Below are 19711 nucleotides of genomic sequence, written 5' to 3'. Positions count from 1 at the left end.
CTGCTGCTGGTGTTCTGCAGAATGAGAAATAATGAACATTATGGGTCTCGTTTGTACCTGCAGGCGAGGAGTGAAGACTGCCAAGGTCTCAAGACTCCTGCTTAGGAAAATGTTGTACTATTTGCATATTTTCCCTCCGCTACTGGAGAAAATTTCCAGTAAGTATATGAGAAAATGAGCAGTTTTTTGCCTAAGGAGCATTCCAGCAAAAAAAAAAAAAATCATTTCAGCTTGCTTAGTGAACTTGTGAAGTTAAGAATCAGCCAACTTAATGTTATCCCTTACTCAGTGGAACAAGCAGAGGAATAGAGAAGCAGTGAAGATCACTGTGGGCATGCAGTGGGAAAACAAACAGGGAGCAGCTCAGCTTTGAGGTTTTTCTGTCTTCTAGAAGATGAAACTGGGCTTAAAGAAGTTTGTGTGTTCATCAGGTGTGATGGAGTGTGCATTTAGGAGGAAATGGGAGAAGGGTGCAGAATGTCTAATGAAGCCAGATGGATGCAGTGACTTTTTTCATGGTTATAGGTTGGGTTTGAGGTGTGGATTTTGAACTCTGGAAACACAGAAGCAGGACTTCTAGGAGAGGATGAAACAGATGGTAATGCTGCTGCTGGAATATAGTTGGGTGTTCGCTCATCCCAAAAGTAATGCCAAGAGGAAAGGCGTGGATTTTGAAATCCGTTCTTAAGGGAAAGTGCAGCTCTGTGTCTCTGTTAATTTTGTCCTTTCTGCCTGCCCACGTTAGCAAGAGACCCAGGATGTAGGAGTCACTGATGGGGGAAATAGCACAGATGTGATCAGAGTGGGATCAGCAAACGTGCAGAAATGTCCCAGTTCTGAAGTTAGTCACTGGTGTAGGGGTGGGGTGAGCTTCATCCACTGTAGAGTTACAGATGGCTGCTCTGTTCATGGGCGGATTTTGATCCCAGACTTAGGGTTGTTCTCAGAGATAATCCACTTTAGAGTTGGTTACCCCTCAAGCATGAAATGTCTTCCTTTCTAACAGAAGATGTGTTAGAGGAGCTGACCCACCCTGGGAACGTACCCTGTGTGCCTCTTTAGCCTTTATTAAACAAAATTCTTCTTGTGTAGCTGAACGTGTGCTGTAACCACATTTCTTGGGGGCAAAATTTCTAGCTTAAAAACAACCCAGAAACATGGTGGGAAAATAATCCTCACTGGTGACTCACGCAGAGAATATTGAGTTTATTGCATCTCAGAGGACAAAGCATCCTCAGCCATTCACAGGCTGGGATGTTTGCTGTGGGATGTGTGGCACTTCAGCAATGCATCTCAGAACAGAAGGTGCTGGGGGCTGTGCAGCTGATTGCTTTTCATTCTGTGCCACTGGATTAGATTGCATCTGCTGACATGTATCAGTGCAAAATTCGCCTTACTTCAATTCGGCCTTTCAAATGTAGATGCTCTGCTTGTGCAGGTAGTAAAGCTGGCTCCTAGTTGCTGGTAAAGGAAGACTCTGCTCCTCCTGAGTGGATGCATGTCTTGTCTCTGACCATGCAGGAGTGAGCTGCTCTTTAGCAAAGGCTTTCTTCCATTTACTCTGAAGCAGAAGCTGCTTAATATTTTTGATAGCTAAAATCTTTCCATTAGATACAGTAATACAGAGACCACGGATCCCCTTTTGATACAGCAACCAGTAGCAAAAGGGATGATGTTATTGATAAGCACGAATTACATTTCAGAAAGCCAGAACTAAAGTACAGATTTGTTGTTTTGTGTCACAGCCTGTGCTTACACTGAAACCTCTGCTCATAAAAGAGAGGATGGAGAAATGAAGGTCATTGTGCCATAGCTTTTCACTGCTTTGAACTTTTGCTGCTGAATGTATTGGTTGTGAATGTGGCTGACAAAGTTAAAGTTTAAGCAAGAACCTGAGGAAGGGAATGGGTTCACCCTCCAAACAGTCCTCAAGTCTGCTTTTCTCGACACCCATTTAATGTGTTAATGTTAATGCATAGTTTGAGCAGAAAGAAAACATTGCTGCATGATGCACTGTTCTCAGGAGCTCTGCAGTATTTCACCTTTAATTTCCCTGTGTGCAGGGATGTGTGGCTTCAGCTGCTGTTGGCATTTGTTGCATTGGATTTTTCTGCAGCAGTGTGAGCTCTGAGTGTCAGTGCTGGAACAGCAGAATGCCTCTGTGCCACTGCCTGCGCATCCTGAGCTGCACATCTGTGCCTTGGGCAGAGGTGCTCACAACCCCCAGAAAGGTGTGAAGGGGAGAAATGGAAGAGGTTCTCTGATCTAGCTGGCTTTTCCTGCTGGGGCTGTCACTGATGTTACCACCATTCTGGTAGACCTGATTCAGCCTTCACTAGAAATCTTTGGATTAATCCAGACATACAAATCAACAGATAATTATCACAGAGATGATGAGAGGAAGCCAATCAGCACAGTCTGGGCTGCAACCTTGGAAACATTCCCAACTTTGCTGTTCCTTTCCTTCCTCCTTAAATCTTCCCCGCTGTCTTCAGACTGCTTTATAAGCTCTAAGCTACCCCAGATAGATCAAAGTCTGAAGAAAACACCCTTCTTGAGCCAGGGTGGCAAAGCAATCCTACCCTCAACAAATCTTTCTTGCTCCCACTTACAGCTGGAATGTGTTGATTCTCTTCAGCAAGAGAAGCATTCCCTCCTGTACCAACACTCAGCGTGCTACAGGGGAGGTTACAGAAAGCAAGTTATATAATATAGCCCTTAGTCCTTTCCATTTAAATCACTGAAGGTAACTGAGTGGCTGTGCTGTAGCTAATATTTAGCAGGATGCTTCCTGTCAGCCCAAACACACTCAGCGTTGCTGTGTGAGAAATGCCTTTAGGAGGAGCTGGCAGAGCTCTGCTGTCCCCAGCAGCATTCATCACAGCAGTGCTGCACGACACGGCTTGTGCTGAGTGATGGGGCTGCAGAACTGCCTCGAGTGGCGATGGCATGTCAAGGTTGGCTGCAGAAACACGCAGCTTCCATGGGGCTGATCCACTCATATTTCAGAGATCACTGCAATAAGCAAAAACCTTTATATTTCTGTCACTTGCTTCCTGATCTTTCCTAACGAATCTCCACCACCCCCCGCAGCCAGAGTAACTTACAGACACCCAGGTAGTTCTGTAGAGATGCACTTCTGCCAGTACGTAACAGCAGTGGTTGGGGTCCCGTGTGCTACGTACCAGCTGGGGCTCCTCTGCTCACCAGGGATGGAACTGAGTGGTGCTCTTAGCTCCTACTTGCCCCCAGTTGGTTTGCTGTGAGCACTCCTGAATGTGGGGTAATGCCCAGGAGCATTAATGGTGCTCTGGGTAAGTCCTCTGTAGAGCACATTAATCCATGGAAATGGCTTTAATCTCAGTCACGTGCGGTGCTGGGGAGCAGTGGGTGTAGGAAGGGGAAGGTGGTTGAGTTTTGATGGGGGTCAGACAAAGAACAACATCTTTTAACACATTTAACTGTTGTTTTGATACCCGTGGCTTCAATTGTGTTTCTTCCCTCACTGCAAAGGAGGTACAAACAAAGCTGGCAGAGCTTCATCATTGCAGGGGGGGGAAGCATAAACACAAAGCAGCCCTCTGAACCCACAGCTTTTGATAGAAATGCATCTTTGTTAGGGATTCAGATGAAGTTCTAAGGAGCTTAGGTAGAAAAAAGGGGGATACAGAGTTAGAGGATTATTTTTTCAGTCCTGTTCAGCTCTTTTTAAAAATCAGTTCTTTCAGTCCCTCTGATTTTTTTTTGTTGAACTTCCTCTGAACAAAGTATGTGAAATATCCCATTCTTGATACCTTCTGAAATCCTTTTTTATTAGAAAAGCAAACGACAGCACTTAGTCTTATTGTGTGTTATCTGCTGGCTGCTTTTCTACTGAGACCTTTGCAGAATACAGCTCACTGGTTTTCAGTGGGTGCCATGGCTAGAGCAGGAATCTGCCTGTTGCAGTATCCCAAACCTGTTGTCATATCAGAATTGTAGCAGAATCAAGGGCTGCCAAACAGAGCTGACCTTGCACTGAATCAATTTGAAGTACAGCAGGAGCGTAACCTTGCCTAAGTCCACTTCTGTGTCTCATTTGTCTCCTGTCACAGAGGAGCAGCACCCATCACTTCTATTCAAACTGGGTGAATCAGGAGTGTTCCAGCTATCCTTGGTACATAGCACAAGGCTGTGCCAATCCCTCCCTTGCTGCTCCCACATCCTGAAAACATGTATGAACTGAGATGGGGTGTGCAGACTGTGGGAGCAATTGCTCGTGTGAGGGGCTGAGCCACTCCAGGAAGGCTGCTCTAATGCTTTGTCAGCCTGTTATACCAGAGGACCTGGGACCCTCTGCCTTAAAAGTGGCTCTTCATGCTGTGCTGTGTGTGCTTGGTGGGGTTTGCTCCCTGATCCATCCTGCCGAGCATCCCTGGTGCTGCCCACTGCAGTGTGCCTTGGGGTCATGCTTCAAATAGGGTTTCCATGATAACAAGCAGCAGCTGCCTGTATTCAGGAACATTGCTTGTGCTATGCCTTCTGTGCAGAGTTTCCCCTCACAAAGCTGTCTCGAAGGCATCGTTCATTCCTGAGAACACAGGCAGATGAGTAAGTGAAATAACGTGTGCTGCAGCAATGGAGACTTGAGCAAAGTGTGTTTTCTTGGAGACTGGGAGTGTTTGGGGTCCTCAAGTGTTGCAAGTAAAGATTTACAGCAGTAAAGCCATTACTGTTATTGTTAGTCATTAATATTATGGCAGTTAGCACTGCATGCAAAATTAATTCATTACTGCATTTACTGAGGGAGAGAGCCTGAAGTGCTCAGCTCAGGTGAGAGCACACGGCGTGGCTCTTGTGTACAAACACCTTTAAGGCTTTGGGGAATAGCAAGTGGAATTTCCTCCTGCCCATGGAGGGCAGCCCTGGCTCACAGGTGTTCCCTGCATCACATGGAGCTTGGCAAACATCTGTCAGACAAAAACCAGCAGTGATCACTTCATAGGGACCAAAGGAAACTGTTACTTGTGCAATTTTTGCAGCGCCTGACCAATTTCACAGTTAGACTGCATCTCCCATAGCACCTCCTGCTGTGGCAGAATTCCTGTGCAGCCAATGACCCACCTCACCTTCAGGGTCAGTCGTGGGATGTGCAATCGTGCTGGGAATCGCCTCTGTGAGAGCTGGGAGCGGGGCTGTCTGTGCCATGGAGGGGGATTTCCCAACAGAACTGTTTCTATTTTCAGAGAATTGATTTCTCACTGAAAATACCAACTTATTTTTTTTTAGAAGAACTTCTCTGGGCGAAGTTATTCTTGAGCAAATGGTATCTTTGGGGACTTCGGTCAAAAGAAAATGATTCTCCTTGCAGTGTTTTTGTGTGATGTGTCATTGTAGTTTCAAAAGGAAAAAAATAGGGCTTGAACACAGAAGTGTTATGGTGGTTGTGTGTTCTGCTCACTGAGGAGTCTGGAAATGAAGTTTTGCTTTCTGTTGAGTTTTTCTGAAGGAGAAAGGAGAGTTTTTGCTGGTTGTTTCCCTGCTGCCAGAGAAGGCAGCACTCTGAAGGTGTGATGGTGGACTGCAAAGTTCTGCCTGTTTGCCTGAAAGCAGCCTGTAAGCAAAGCACTGCACAGGATGTGTGCTGGGAAGGCAGTGCAGCACAAACACCATCCCGAAAGGTCATGGGGAGAACAGGCAGAGTCATGTGAGCCACTGCTGTACGTTCTCATTTTGTTATTCTTTGCTGAATTATTAAAGGCATTGAATCATTAACTCGCAATTTGTTTCTACAGATTGGCAATGTCAAGTCTCAGTCATCAGTATGGTGCACTGGAAAGGCTTTGTGTAAAAGCCTCGAGGGCTGAGAGGCAGCTGACAGCCATTATCCAAGGCCAAGAGCACCTGGGAAAGCCACGATGGTTCCGACCCCATTTGGGCATCTCATCTCAAGGTATCTCAACACTCACCATTCTCCTGCCATTTCAGTTTCCAAACTGTTGGTGTATTTAAATGCACGGTGGCGTTGTGCCACCCCAAACAGAACTCAGCACTGGGTGTGATAGAAAACATTGACAGAAGGACCTGGCATTGACAAAGTACTTATGGTTACAGCAGCTTCCAGAAGCCCTTGCTTACTCAGTGCATGAGAAAAGCATGATGTTGCTCTTTTGCACTCTGCACATCACTAAAGAAAAGCAATTAAGTGAATGCTGCCATGGTATAAAGTCTTCTCACAGTAATTTACATCACAGGGTATAGCTAATGCCAGCTCCAGAATAGAGATGCAGTAAGAGAATACTCAGAGGCTGCTTGCTCACCCTGCTGGGTGGTCACACACTGTGTGCTTAGTCAGCCACAGAGCCAGGGTTTGATTTACTGTTTCTCAGTTCTGTAGCACTCCCTCTGTGTGAACCTGAGGGAAATGAGAGAAGGGCAAACAAGCACCTAACTGGATTAAATGGCAGTAGGAAGAGTTTTTGGTTGACCTAGGCAGCATTTTGGGAGCACTTTCATGCAGAACTCAGATCACTATCCTGCTGCAGTCCTTACCCAGGTTATTTTATTCCAGAAGTATAAGGAACCACTTCGATACTTGTAACACATCGTTGCTACCTGCTGATCTGCCACGCTCCTTTGTTCTGCTCGCTATGCCTGCAAGTCTGTCACATAACAGCTGCAAGCTGGATTGGCAATTGCTGGCTGATGCTGCATGTTGAATCAGTTGAGGTTCACCAGTAAAAGTATCAGACATCAGTAGTTCAGAAGATTTCCTTTCATCATTCAGTGCTCTGATCACAAATGCTGGCAGCACTGCAGATTTTGAGTGACAGATTTTGTTCTACCTCTGGTTCCTGATATCTGATTTCTGCTATGTTCAGCCAAGCTGTCTAGAAACATCTTGTCCCGTTACAGTCTTATCTCAATAGTTTCTTTCCCTCATCTCTGCTTGGCTGCTGCATCACAAGGTGGGTGACAGCAGTTGTTCCAGTGCCTTTTGAAGGGTGTATGACAGCCTACAGCTCCTGCCCTGACATTTAATGTGAGTTTTTGGTCACGTGTTCTGGACTGGGGAAAAAAATCTGACTTTTCAGCTGGTTTTCAGGTGAAGGTAGAGGTATTAAGGACATTCTATGCTCTTTCACACAAGGTTTGCTGAAGCGACTCTCATCCATCTGAATTAGAGAGCCGGGGTCCACTTGTGCCTGTTAGGTTGGTTAGGATGTTCCAGTGATTTATTACAAATAAATGCCACAGAAGTGAAGCGTTCCAGGAACAAATCTTGAGAATCAAATCTCAGTTGGCAGCTGTTTGCCACATCTCCTGCAGAAAGCAAATAGCTTTCACTTACAGGAGAAACCTGATTGTTCCCTGAAATATTACAGCTCAGGACTGCCCCTTTTAAGGGCAATTGTGGGGGCACACAGTGCCTTTTGGAAGAATTGGGGACCACCAGCTGCAAATCTACAGATGTGAGCAGTCTGCTGTCCCTGGGTGTGCAGTGTTTCACCAGCAGAGCTTTTCCTGTTCCAATCTTCATTTACTTCTGTGCTCCTAATTATTTATATAAGTGTAATTGACTTGCAAGACATTCCTGGCTTTCAGTGCACACTGAGTGAATTATTGACCCATCACATGGGTCACTGATGTGAAGAGACATGCGAACAAACTGGGTACAAAATAGCTGCTTTGCATTCTTAATAGCAAATGTGCGCCATTAATAACGTTGCCTGACGCACTCAGAGCCTGCACAATTTTAGTTTAACATGCATATGGCTGAGTTCATCCTCAGAGTAATTTGAAATTCACTGGGCATGGGTTTCAACTCTTGTGCTGCTTTAAAACCCCTCCCGCGTTGAGATGTGAAATGCTAATTCCAGAGTTTATGGCTGACTTGAGATGCTATATTTGAAAAATCAAATCCAATTAAATCAACTTATTACCAAGGCCAGAGAGTGGTATTCAGCACATCTTTTGTTCCTTCACAATGAGGAGCAAACTTCAGGAGAATAATATCTTAACATATAAGCAAGGCCAATCTGTCTTAATAAGATTTCGGTCTGCAGCACCTGGGAAGCAAGTGGTGAAACCTTTCCTGGAGAGGGCAATTACCTGAGCCTGGTCCTGGCTTTCCACTTCTTTTTGTTGTGCTGTGGGGCGGCTGCTGTCCCCTTTGTGTCTGTTTTCCCCATCTGCTCATAACATGGAAGCAAAATGAGGGTGTTGTGAGGATGAATTCAAAGGCTGCAAAGTGCTTTGAGAAGCCTTGTGTGTACTGCTATGGACTGACAGCATGGCATCAGCTCATCGTAGTCAGAATTGTAAAGGAGCTCAGAATTCAGGGGATTATAAAGCTAAGTGATGCCCTCCTGCTGTCTAGGTAGAAACTTAGTTATCATTATCTGAGGAGAAGAAAAGCACTTATGTGCAAAGAGCACAGTGAAGAGGGAAAAGAGGGGAACGTACAATGGGTTATTTTTTTTGAGATGGAAAAATACTAAGCTGATTTGCAGATATGAAGCAAATGAAAATCTTTAATTTAGGTTTATTAGAGTGTGGGCGCTGTGCCATTCTTTGTATTCAAAGCATATTATCACCAAAATACTCAGTGGTTCCTCCTGCTGTAGGTACCAGTGCTCCTATTTTGAGCACTACTCCTGAAAACAAGCTCTTAGTTACTAATAAGCACTCCGAAATCTTGGCTCAGTTTTTCTACTTCGTGCAGAATTCAGGGCAGCCCTTGGTTGTGATTTAAGATTTCCATAGTCCCTGCGAAGTGATGGGAACTTAGTGAAGGATTCATTTTGCTTCAGCGTACCCTCAAAACATGAGAGATGCTCTGGTATCTCAACCGTGGCCTGCAATGAGGACTGGGTGAGCTGCTGCCCACCCCCAGGTGATGTGGGCAGCCAAGGTTAGATCCCCTTATTTAAGGGAGTAAAGGAGGAGAGATCAACTCCACTATTTTATCTCTTGATGTTACTAAACGTTCACACACAAGGTAGCTGTTCAGGTTGCAGTGGCTCTGTGTTGTGAAGGTCTCTTGTATAATTCTGTTTTCCTCACTGGGACAGAAAGTCCCAGGGCTTCAAACAGGCGTTGTTTTGTTGTTTGTTATCTGTGTGATTACTCTGTGCACGCTTCTCTTGACAGCACAGAGAGCATCTGAGGGAGTTTATTAAGGTATAAGCCAACTTAAATTACCTTGCATTTATTGTGGGTTGCTGCTGCAGAGGAGGGACATTTGCATATCAAAACCCTGTGATGTGAAACCAAGAAACAAATAAAACCATCTTATCTCTGTGAGCACTGTGTATGGAGGGTGCAAACTTATCAGCCACCCACAGCCTGACTGGCCTGTTACCTGCTGTGTAGCAGAGGTTTATGAAGATATTCAGGGTGAGCTAACAAGGCTCTGAATCTTAGCTATAAAGCTCCTTTCCAGTATGCAGGCTGATGTACAGCAGACTAGAAATAGAGCCTTGGGATATATCATGCAAATACATCCTTTGGGCTGTGCTGCTGAAGGAAGAGACACCTTGCTCTGCTGTAGCAACTCTGCATTGTCTCATGGTTATATGTAAAGGAAGGGAAAGCTACATTCCTGTGCCAAACTCCCCTCCTTCCCACTGTAGTCCAGGCTCTTACAGATGCTCCTTAGTGTTTAGGTGAGCTGCTGAGTACAGCTGAAATGCAGAAGCCATTGGTGGCCTTCAGGTGTAGGATGCTTAGAACTGCATGGCTGGAAAGAGCTTTCCACTCTCACACCCCAGAATATCACTGCCTACCTACCAGCTCCTGGTGGGCCCACAGAGCTGCCACCAAGAGAAGCGAATCCTCAGAGCTGTTTTGTTACATTTCTAAAGGAGCAGCCAAAGGCAGACAGATCTGGATGGAGCTGGAAACCAGCAAGAACCTTGATGAAAGGAAATGAGTCATGCAAAGCTCGTGTCCCCTTCCCCCTGCTGAAGGGTGATGAGGGTTGGGTGGGTATCACTGCTGGTTCTGTGCACATCAAGATGCCTTGGAAGGTTCTAAAAGCAGGAGTAGCTCTTAGGCAAAAGCACCTGTAGGATGAGCTTGCTGCCACTGCCCAGCACGAGGAGGCTGTTAGTAATGCTGTAACACAGAGTGCTGTTCAGAAGCTCCTGGTGTGGTTGGTATCAGAAGGGCTCAGTCCCTATGTGCTGCTGTATCTGTAGTGAAACTGAGCTGCTCAGTCACTACTGTACCTACGTGTGGTATTTATTAACAGCTGAGGACCAGCACTCTTACACCTTACTGGCTGTTTTTAACAGAATTTAAGGAAATGCTGGCAATTATTAGATAAGCACTTGTGCAAAAAGGTCATGGTAGGGGAGTAGGGGTAACCAGTGCAGGAGGGCAGCTGTAACTTGCTGATCATTCAGACCATTACTTTTTTATTATCTTAGTTTGATTCTGTAGAGGAGATTTTCCTCCTGTTGTGCAGTGAAGTTGCATCATGCAGAAAATTGGTTTAAGTATAAACTCTTATGGTGTCTTTCATCGAATGTTCTCAGAGAACATTACTAATAATTCATTAAAGGGGCACTGTCAGCTGGAACGCTTTAATTACCATTTTCTGACAGGTCAACCCATAAGTGGTGTGTCCTGATTTTCCTATTTATTGCTGGCACATATGTAGGTTTTCTTTTTTTCCTGTAGATGCTTATAGCAGTTAACTGAAGTAATTGACTCTGAGATTGGGGAGGTGAGCCATGCACTACATGTTGTCAGGCCCAAAACAGGAGAGAATTTAATGGTGGGTATTTTTTAAAACAGTAATTTTGAGAAACTCCTTACTGCAGGACCTGAGCATCTCCCAGTGCCTCTGAATGGGGAGAACTTGTGATCTGTACACATTGCTGCTCCAAGCAAGCACAGCAAAGTCAAAGTCTAGCAGTAAAAACCATTAGCTGTTTCCTGCTCCCAGTCTGGATGCACAGGCTCAGCCTTCTAGTGCATCCAGACTTCTAGACTGTGAGGGAATGACAGGGTTAGAACAGCAATCATGGCAGTTATCACCACACCTGCATTGCTTGCACTGCTTTATCCCACTGTAATTCGTTGCATTGCCACGCTTCAATATCCTTCCAGCCCTGTGTCAGTGCTACCTTTCAAGAAAATAATATGGCAGTGAGCCTCTTACCTTGGGTGTTAAGCAGTGAAGGTGGCTGCAGCAGGGAGGTGGGAGGGAAAGCTTCCTGTACCCCTAGAGCATGTAATTCCCAACAGCTTCTCCACCAAAGGGAGCACAGCCAGGGCCCTCCTTGGTTTTTATGTGTGCCTGTGGCAGCTCAGACTGGTTGCCAGCTCATCTATATGCAGTGGCTCATTAACATAATGGCTCAGTTTTTATACCTATGTGGAAGGCAGAGAAGTGGCTGCTGGATTTAAAAATAAGGCACAAGTGTTGAGCTGTTGAGGGTAGAGAAATTAGTGCAGTGTTACCTGAGAAAGCTGATGCTACTATTACTGTATCTGTTACTGTATCCCACTGGTATAAATCCAGCAGCAGTGTCCTGACTGCTTGTGAGGATCCTGCCTTTGTTCTGCATGGGCAGCGTGGTTTGGGGGGAAAAAACCCACAAAGCATCTCTTAATACCTCCTATATTTCGCAGGGCCTTTGAGGTTTGATTTAGTTGACCTATGGTGTATTAGAAGCATGTACTCTTCCCTAGGATTTCCTTCCTAGATCTAAGCTGAAAGCCCAATTCCATCCCAAACCTTTGCAGAGGGACTGCAGGAGTTAATTCACTGCTGTGATCTTGGAGTCTGAAGAAGTGAACATCTCTTGTACTTCTCAATCCTTTGGCTCTGTCTTTGCATCTCACTGATAAGGGATTGTGTGATTTAAACCTGAAATTAATTTACCTACATGCACGTTCTGGTTTGCTCAAATTAGGAAGGCATTTCTTCTCACTCTGAGACAAGTGCCTAGGAATGCATTGCCTTCCAGAGATGCTCATCCATCTGCCTTTACAGAGAGAGGACTTGAGAGGCTGAGGCAGTTCATATCCTTATCTTTTCGATGCCTACTGTAAATAAATGAGTTCTACCCTCAACATTAAAATTCCCAGATGGGAGATTGGTCTTCCCTGAGTTATACAGCAACAGGAGCCCCATGTTTCTACCACTGACCACAGGCAGGTGGAGGCCATCGTGTGGGCAGGATCTTCTTTGTCTCTCAGAGTCTTGGAAGAGATGGGGGATAAATTTATCCATCAAAATCTTATTGAACATTTGGGCAAAGCCAGATCTGCTCACATAGTTGAAACCAACAGGAGATCAGTGATTCAGCATCAGAACTGCTTGCCCTGCAGTGTTGTGAAGACAGAAAGCAGTGATAGAAGGAATCAAGCTCAGGTATTAGCCATTCCATTGTTTAAATAGCTCAGTCACTGATGATCAATGTGATAATTTAAGTAGTGCCTTTCATCTCCAAGCACATTAATCCATCTGCTGTATCTCCTCACACTCCTGGGATGCAGATCTGCTGTTAGCAGTGCCAACACAGCACCAGAAATGCAATGATGGAATGGCTGCAGGTAACAACCAGGAGTAATTGATGTGATCTACTCAGAAGTAATCAGTCTGGTTGTTGTTATGCTGTACTCAATGCACACAGGAGCCCTGCACTGCTCACCTGTTGGCAGTTCATGATGTTACAAATTAAATTTCACCAGCTAGCATATTGCACGTTGTTTAGCATAATTTTTCAAAGAAAAAAGCTGTTCTCCTGCGATGAAACTCAATGGGAAGTTTTTTCCCATTAGTTTCAAAGAGTGTATTGAGCCCTTAAAGGGTTTTACTTCTGTTAAATATTATCCTCAACACCGGGAAATTAAAAGTGAATGGGCTTTCTTCATTCTTTCTCTATGACATGTCAAAAGAATGTCAGAAAAAATGAATAGGTTTCCCTGGCTTTCAGAAGCTCCCAGAATGAATTTCAATTGCAGGTTTTTAGGACAGACTGTAATTAACTTCATTCAGTCTGAGACCAGAACAGTCTTTCTGTATTTGGTACAAGGAAGGCAAAGCAGGAGGAGAGTCGTAAAGGATTTGGGTTTTCATGAGTGACAAATGACTTCTAGGTGCTCTGAGACCACTTAGATGGTGGCAATCCTTATAACATAGAGGAGTCATTTTGTAGTTTGTTTCTCATGTAGGACAGAAGCATCACCGAAGACATTCTTGGAAATTTAGGGTATTGCGTTCAACTGGTTGTGTTATTTTCCTAAGGTAACATTTCCAAAGCTGCATCCATAACCAAGGCACCAAACAGCACCTTCAGCTGTGGCACTGGTTTGCCAGCAGCCCTCCTCCATCGGATGATCTCCCCTTTTCTGAGTTGACTTCATTGTTTTATCAGAAATGTATTCTTTGGGAACCTGTCCTGTAAAGAAGAAATGGGAAATGAGGTGTGACTGAGCTCATGTCAGAACATCCCCTGCTGCATCTGTAAATATTTTTCCAGTGTTTTTCACATGAAGTCAACGCTTTTGATTAAGATTGTTCTGTGAAGTCTGCTTGCCTGAAGCAGTTTTCCTACATAAATATTGATCATCTCTATCTGCTTTGTCAAATGAAAAGAAAGATGTCATGCCCTTATCTTTAGGAACGATTATGTATAGAAGATGCAGTCTCTCTAGATGTAACCAAAGATACATACTTCATAAGCATGGTAGAGAAGTCAGTACCGCAGGCAGTTGTTTGTTCATTAACCTCAGTGCAGCTAGGCTGGCAGCCTCCCAGCACTGATTTACTTGGTGTTTACCCTGGGGAGGGATTAAAATCCATTGCAGTTTTATTCCGAGCCCCAAGAGAGGTGATCCCATCCTTCCCATTACGTCTCATTTTCTATCTGTTAAATACTGAGCTGATGGTGTAGCAAAGAAGATAGAGGTAACAGGATAGAGGTAACAGGAGCCTGTTCTGTATTTGTACCTGCAGCTGTGATTCTGACGTTGTTTCTAATGAAAGCAAGAGGTTTATAATCCCTTCTCTTTTCTTTATTCTTAGACAGCAGGTAGTTGAAGTCCTTCGTCTCCTCTGCTAACTGTAATCACAAAATTTAAATGCATAGGCTTAATTAAAGGCTCCTTAATCTCAGGAATGAAGCTGGCTGTGAGAATGCATGTGGGAATCCAAAAAGGCAGAGCCCTGTGTTTTTAACTCCTTGATGTCCTAAGGGTTGCACGGCAGCAAAGGCCTCATTTGTGTCAGGCAAGTCTGCGAGGTAGAATGCCTTTACTGAGATGCCATGTGGGGAAAGTCTGCCTTATGCAACCGTATTCATTGAGAAAATTGTGCTGGCTTCTCACTGGAAATAATAAAGCTCATTACTTGCATTTACGTGTAATTCAGCTACTTGGCAGAGTACATTAGTGCCAGAGAAGTCCTTATTTCCTCTGAAAATGTAGGGCATGGCTGGACTGCAACAAAGGTACTTCTTTCCTTCCTGCTGTCAGATGTTATGAAGCATTAAAATAGGAGCATGCTTTGTTTCACCTTCTGCCTTTTTTCTCTGTTTTCCAAATAGGTAAGGATCTGAAGAAAGATCTCCAAAAAGCCATTTGTAGAAGTCTGAATTGAGGGCGTGAGGTGTTTCTGTAGTGCTGGTTCCAAGGGGCTTGTCCCTACATCAGCCCTTGGGAGCCCAGGCCCAGCTTTGATGGGCACACAGATGTGTTTAGCCGAAGGTTAGATAGGCTGTGACATGTGATGCCCTGCTTGCTTGAGCAAACCTAATAGCTTGATAAGGAGTGAGGTGGCACACAGTGCACAACCGAGCATATCTGCATGGGCATCTGCTGGAAGGCAACTATATGAATAGGAATAAGCAGATAAAGGTACATTATTATTACCCGCAGTTGCCTTTCTGGGCTGTGTTAAGCATCACCAGCTAAATCCATGTTTTGAAGAACAGAATGTGAGCTTTAGGTAAGCCTGTGTTTTCTACCCATTGCTCTTTGTAAACAAAGAAAGAAAGATAATGCTGCAATACTGTGCAGCAGTGACCATCCTCTGTGCTGCCATTCTTTAAGGACTCTCGAAAGTCCAATGAGCTGATCTTGCTGCTGCTCAGAAGTTCCCAAACTTTACCACCCCTCCAGGTGCCCTTTTGGGCAGGGCATCCAGGACAGTGGTTGTGTCCCTCTTGGGGTCAGAGTTTACCTTTTTGAGGTCAACCTACAACTGATCATTTTGTCCTTCGCTTTCTTTCAAATTTAGGAATCGATTGCATCCATTCTCTGTTCTCCTGACAGCCCTCAGCTGTGACTGTCAGACTCAGAACCTTTTTGTTTGTTTCATTGTTATTAGTGTTTTTATTTTGGACATTGTCAGAGTTGCCTAGCAATGTCAGCAGGTGCTCTGAAAATAAACAGTAAAGCACAAGCTTCCTGCAAGACAGAACATTACATTCTGCTTCAAACGGCGTCTTTTATCTGTAAGTCTCCATGGACTTTATCAGCATTAATAAATGAAATTTGCCCTCTTTTGGAATGCAGGGGAAGGAGAGAGAAATAAAGGAAGCAGCAGTCATTCTATTTTTCTCTGATAATAACCAAGGCAAAAAGGCAAAACAACGGCAGAAAGCATGGTGTGATATTCTGACCTGCTGGAGTCAGGCATTGATCTCTCATGGGAGCCATGAGGAAAGCTGAGAGCATATCACTTCAAAGAAAGGCCTCTGCTGAATTCCCTTTGCAGCTAATGGGTTGGATGGAGCCTGCAGCATCAGGCAGAGTCAGAAAGTGAACAAGTTGTGTGGAGTGATTGTTCAGTTATTCCCTAAGAGCAGGAATAGAGCCCCAGAGGCACCATAAGCATAGGACAGGTGGTGAACAGATCAGCACATCCTTCTTACAGGCATTACTGGGGAGTGCATGTGCAGATACACAGTAGGCAGTGCTATGGAACTCACAGCCCCTGCAGCTCCTGCTCTCCTTTGGTAAATCTGCATTACTGATAGCAATGACAGAACTGGGTGGTAATTTGTCTTAATTTTCAAAAGCAGTTGGAATAGGCTGATAGTCTTGCATTGTACCCATGAAAGTTCCCCAGCAAAGAACAGCAGGTGCCTCTTTTCAGAAGTACATTTACTGAATGATCACACAAAAAGCCTGGGCCTTGCTGTTGAAGGTCAGGACATGAGAAATAGCCATGTAAAGAACAACTGTTTTACAGATGAGTGAACCCATCAGAATGAGCTGCTTGGGAGGGCAGTAAGAACAGGCTTGATAGCAGAGAGCAGTTACCACTTTTGGTAATAGAGAGCAGACTGAGGTATCAGCTGCTGCCTGCTCATTTTCCATGAGTGATGGAAAATGCTCAGTGATGTCTTCATCTATGCAAGGCTTCAAATTCAGGCTGGAAAAGCATGCTGAGAGGCAGTGGTGTGCAGGCAGCACAGCTCTGCTTGGGCTGCGCCCAGTTAGGCTTTGTGCGAGTTGTTCTGGGTGATGCACAGCTTGCTTCAAGAGGCAGCTAGCTTCAGAGCCTCTATCTTGGTGCTGGTCTGGGTTAGGGAGCTGAAATTCCCCATGCTGAGGTTTTCCCTTTGCAGTGTGTTTTTTTCCCACATGTAGTTCTGCAGAACTGGGAGGTGCTTCCTGGTGCTCGTGCCCAGGCACCTTCAGCTCTTGCAGCAAGGCTTTCTGTAGGTCTCCATCACCTGCCCTGAGATGAACCTTGGGGGTGCATGGATGGTCTGTGCAAGATGTGCTGAAATATGCTTGTCCTGCAGCATAGCTTATAAGAACTTTCAGTACTTTGTAAGATGGTACAGTCATACACAGACCTCTTGTATCCGGGCAATGTAGTTAAAATTGGTGTGGATCATTTCCATGATGAAGCTACGGGGAAAGGCATTATTTCAGCAAATCTTCCGCTTTGTACTTAAAATTCTGTGCCGTGACGCAAGTAGGATGCCTGCTTAAATACTGCTTCAGAGGCGTGTGAGGCTTTACCCAGAAAATTGGTCAGGAGAGTACGGAAACGACGTGGCCGCCCATCACCCTCTGCTGGCCTGTGCGGGGACTGCGGGGTGGCCGCTGGCTCCGGTGACGATGGGAAAATCTCTTAAGAAAGCGGTAGAAACCTTCTGTCATATGGCAGAATCGTTTCGCACAGCAAACAAGTGGGATCGTTCTGTGCAACAGCAGTTTTGTCGAGTTGGGGTGGGCTGTGTGTGGGGGCACAGAGGGCTGTTCTACGTGAGTACGAGAGCGATAGAAGTACGACAGGTCTGTTGGCTTTAGGGCTTTTGTCTCAGATTTAATGTAGTTAGATGAGAACGACATCTGGTCTTGGTTCGTGAGGGAATTTTCTTGGCGTGGGCTCAATGCAATGTAAGTCCCTGATAAATCACCCGAAGCAATGGCTGTAGCCTTTCTGGCAATTCAGCTTCAATAACGTCGTTGTATGATGAGGTGTATGCAAGCTGTCAGCACAAATGAATCAATTCTGTGCAAACGGGGTACTACTGAGCCTGTGAGTTCCAGAGGTATCGCCAGCATGGGAACACTACAGCCCAAGGCAATGCTGAGATGACACAGCCCAGTTGTCTTCCTAGAGAACGTTGTGACATTGAAAAGCCTGGGGAGCTGAAAGAAACTTCAGCAGAGCAAAGCTTTAGGATTTGCCGTGTCCATATGGCATCGTCTTTTCCTGGGAAAACTTCTTTCTATTTCTTTTGACTGTGTCTACAGTTCTGTCGTTATGCCTCATTTTCACTGGTACATTCTGGGAAATCCAGTCAATAATTCCTTACTTCTGCTCTTAGAGCAGAGCACAGCATGGCTTGTGGAGTCGTCACAGTTATTTCTGTGGTTGCTCTGCACTCAGAGATGGCTTTATAATGACCTGAGATGTCACCAGTCCCTGAATTTCAGGCTCAGATGTATCTAACAGCAGATGAATTTCACCACGAACAGAAAAGGAGACTTCATCCATTTGCATGAAGCCTCTTGTACAATTTTAGCACTAGTCAGATCTGAAATGCAGAGTTGGTGCATTGCATGGAAAAGGAATAAGCCTCAGGCAAATCCATCCGGAAGCTTGGCTGAGTGACTGCAGGGTAAATCCAACAGATCTGCCACAACTTTAGCGAGCTGTTGCTGCACAAGTTACAGTGAATAAGGGAGTGCTCCAGTGAGCACAGCAACTGAACTCAGCATATGTGCAGAGCAGTTTGGCTCTGAAAACCGTGGAGGACCTGGTTTGTTTCTGAGCATCCCCTGAGTCTCTTTCTCAGGGCTGTCAGAAAAAAACCCTTATCACTGATGTGCATCTTAGAGGTGTAAAGCAGGGCACAGCACAACTCACCTGCTGGTTCTTCAGGAGGATGGGGAATGCTTTAAGGAAGGAGGATGCTCGAATACAGGATTGCTCAGAAGTTGTGCAGTTTGTGTCCCAGGCACAGCAGGCTGTGTGAGGGGCAGGTCTGCAGCTGTTTTCTTGGGACTTCAGATCCCACAGTCTGTAGCATCATTGGGATGAGCTGCACCTGAGTGCATCCCATCAGGAGCCAGGCAGCATGGGAGGATAGGAGCTGTCTTGAAATGAACTGCCCTGAGAGTGGTAGAGGAAGAGGAGTGTATTTTTAGAGACTGCAGCAACGCCTTGCTGTCAGAGCAGCAGTGCTCAGTGGCAAGTTAGTCCAAACAGCAAATGCATCATCCTCTGTTCCATGTGAATATGCAGTGATAATGAGCAGGAGGGAACATCTTTCCCCATCTCCCCACAGTGCAGGGAACACGGGAGAGACAGGAACAGAGGGATTCAAGTCAAAGCACTTCAGCACATTTTGTCCTTAGTGTTTTAGCCAGCCGCTGCACGCAGTTTTATATTTATGAACCCGTACCAAGGGATTGGTTGATAGGTCTTTAATTTCCTTTGGTTTTGCTCTGAACAGGCCTCTCTGGAGGCAGTAGGAACATTCTCAGAGTTACTGAGCATCATCTCTGTGCAAACCAAAGAGAGGAAAAGCACTCTGATCATAACCATGGGGAGGGGAGCAGTCGGTTTTCTGCTTGCCAATATTTTTTCATTCTTTTTTTGTGTGTGTGTTGTGAGCTTCAAGGTCAGCTGGCTCCATAGATACAAATATGCCAAGAACAAAATGTGCCAATGTGCCAGGAGTCAGGGACACAGAACAGCTCTGCAAACGGAGCTGGAGCATGTCCAGCATCATCAGGACATGGGCACACAGGAGTGTTCATAAAGGAAGGCACTTCATTGCAGTGATATCAAGATTTATCTTTTCTCTCCATTGCATCATTAAATATGAGTTATTTGCGTTTGGGTGTGTGTGGAAAAGCCTGCATTCTGCACAACCTCTTCATTTCACTTGGAAAAACAGAAGGGTTTCGTTCATGTAGTACAGAATCCTACAGCAGTATCTGAGCACATAACTGACATCGTGGTTCCCTGAATAACTGACTGCAGCAGAAATCAGAATGTTGGTTCTTTTCTCCATTGTGCTGCTGATTTATTGTGTAAATAGAGAAAGACCTTTTATTGTAGCTATTGCAAGTTCCCATCCATGCTCTCATTTCCCTCCTATATATGTTTCTTTTTGTCAGTTATTTGCTTGAACTACATAACAACCAGACAGGCAAAAGCTGGAAATATCTTTGTTGAGCAGTATTTGGCAGGTTTAAAATATTAATGCATTTTATAGAGTAGTTATTTTTTATAACTGTC

At 45.0% G+C, this 19711-nt stretch overlaps 1 protein-coding gene across 1 annotated transcript in view; it reads left to right on the top strand.

Annotated features, from left to right (window-relative positions):
• Positions 1 to 5794: 5794 nt before the first annotated feature.
• KCNJ5 (potassium inwardly rectifying channel subfamily J member 5) overlaps positions 5795 to 19711 on the top strand; it is a 35426-nt gene continuing 21509 nt past the window's right edge. The window contains exon 1 of the mRNA XM_031599729.2: positions 5795 to 5932. Coding sequence (XP_031455589.1) covers positions 5898 to 5932 — 35 coding nt within the window. The 5' untranslated portion in view covers positions 5795 to 5897. The remainder of the gene's footprint in view (positions 5933 to 19711) is intronic.

The sequence above is a fragment of the Phasianus colchicus genome, chromosome 23 (assembly GCF_987193195.1).
Source record: "Phasianus colchicus chromosome 23, bPhaCol1.hap1.1, whole genome shotgun sequence".
Lineage (NCBI taxonomy): Eukaryota > Metazoa > Chordata > Aves > Galliformes > Phasianidae > Phasianus > Phasianus colchicus.
The sequence above is the reverse complement of the archived record's forward strand: the minus strand, read 5'-3'. Positions and strand labels throughout refer to the sequence as shown.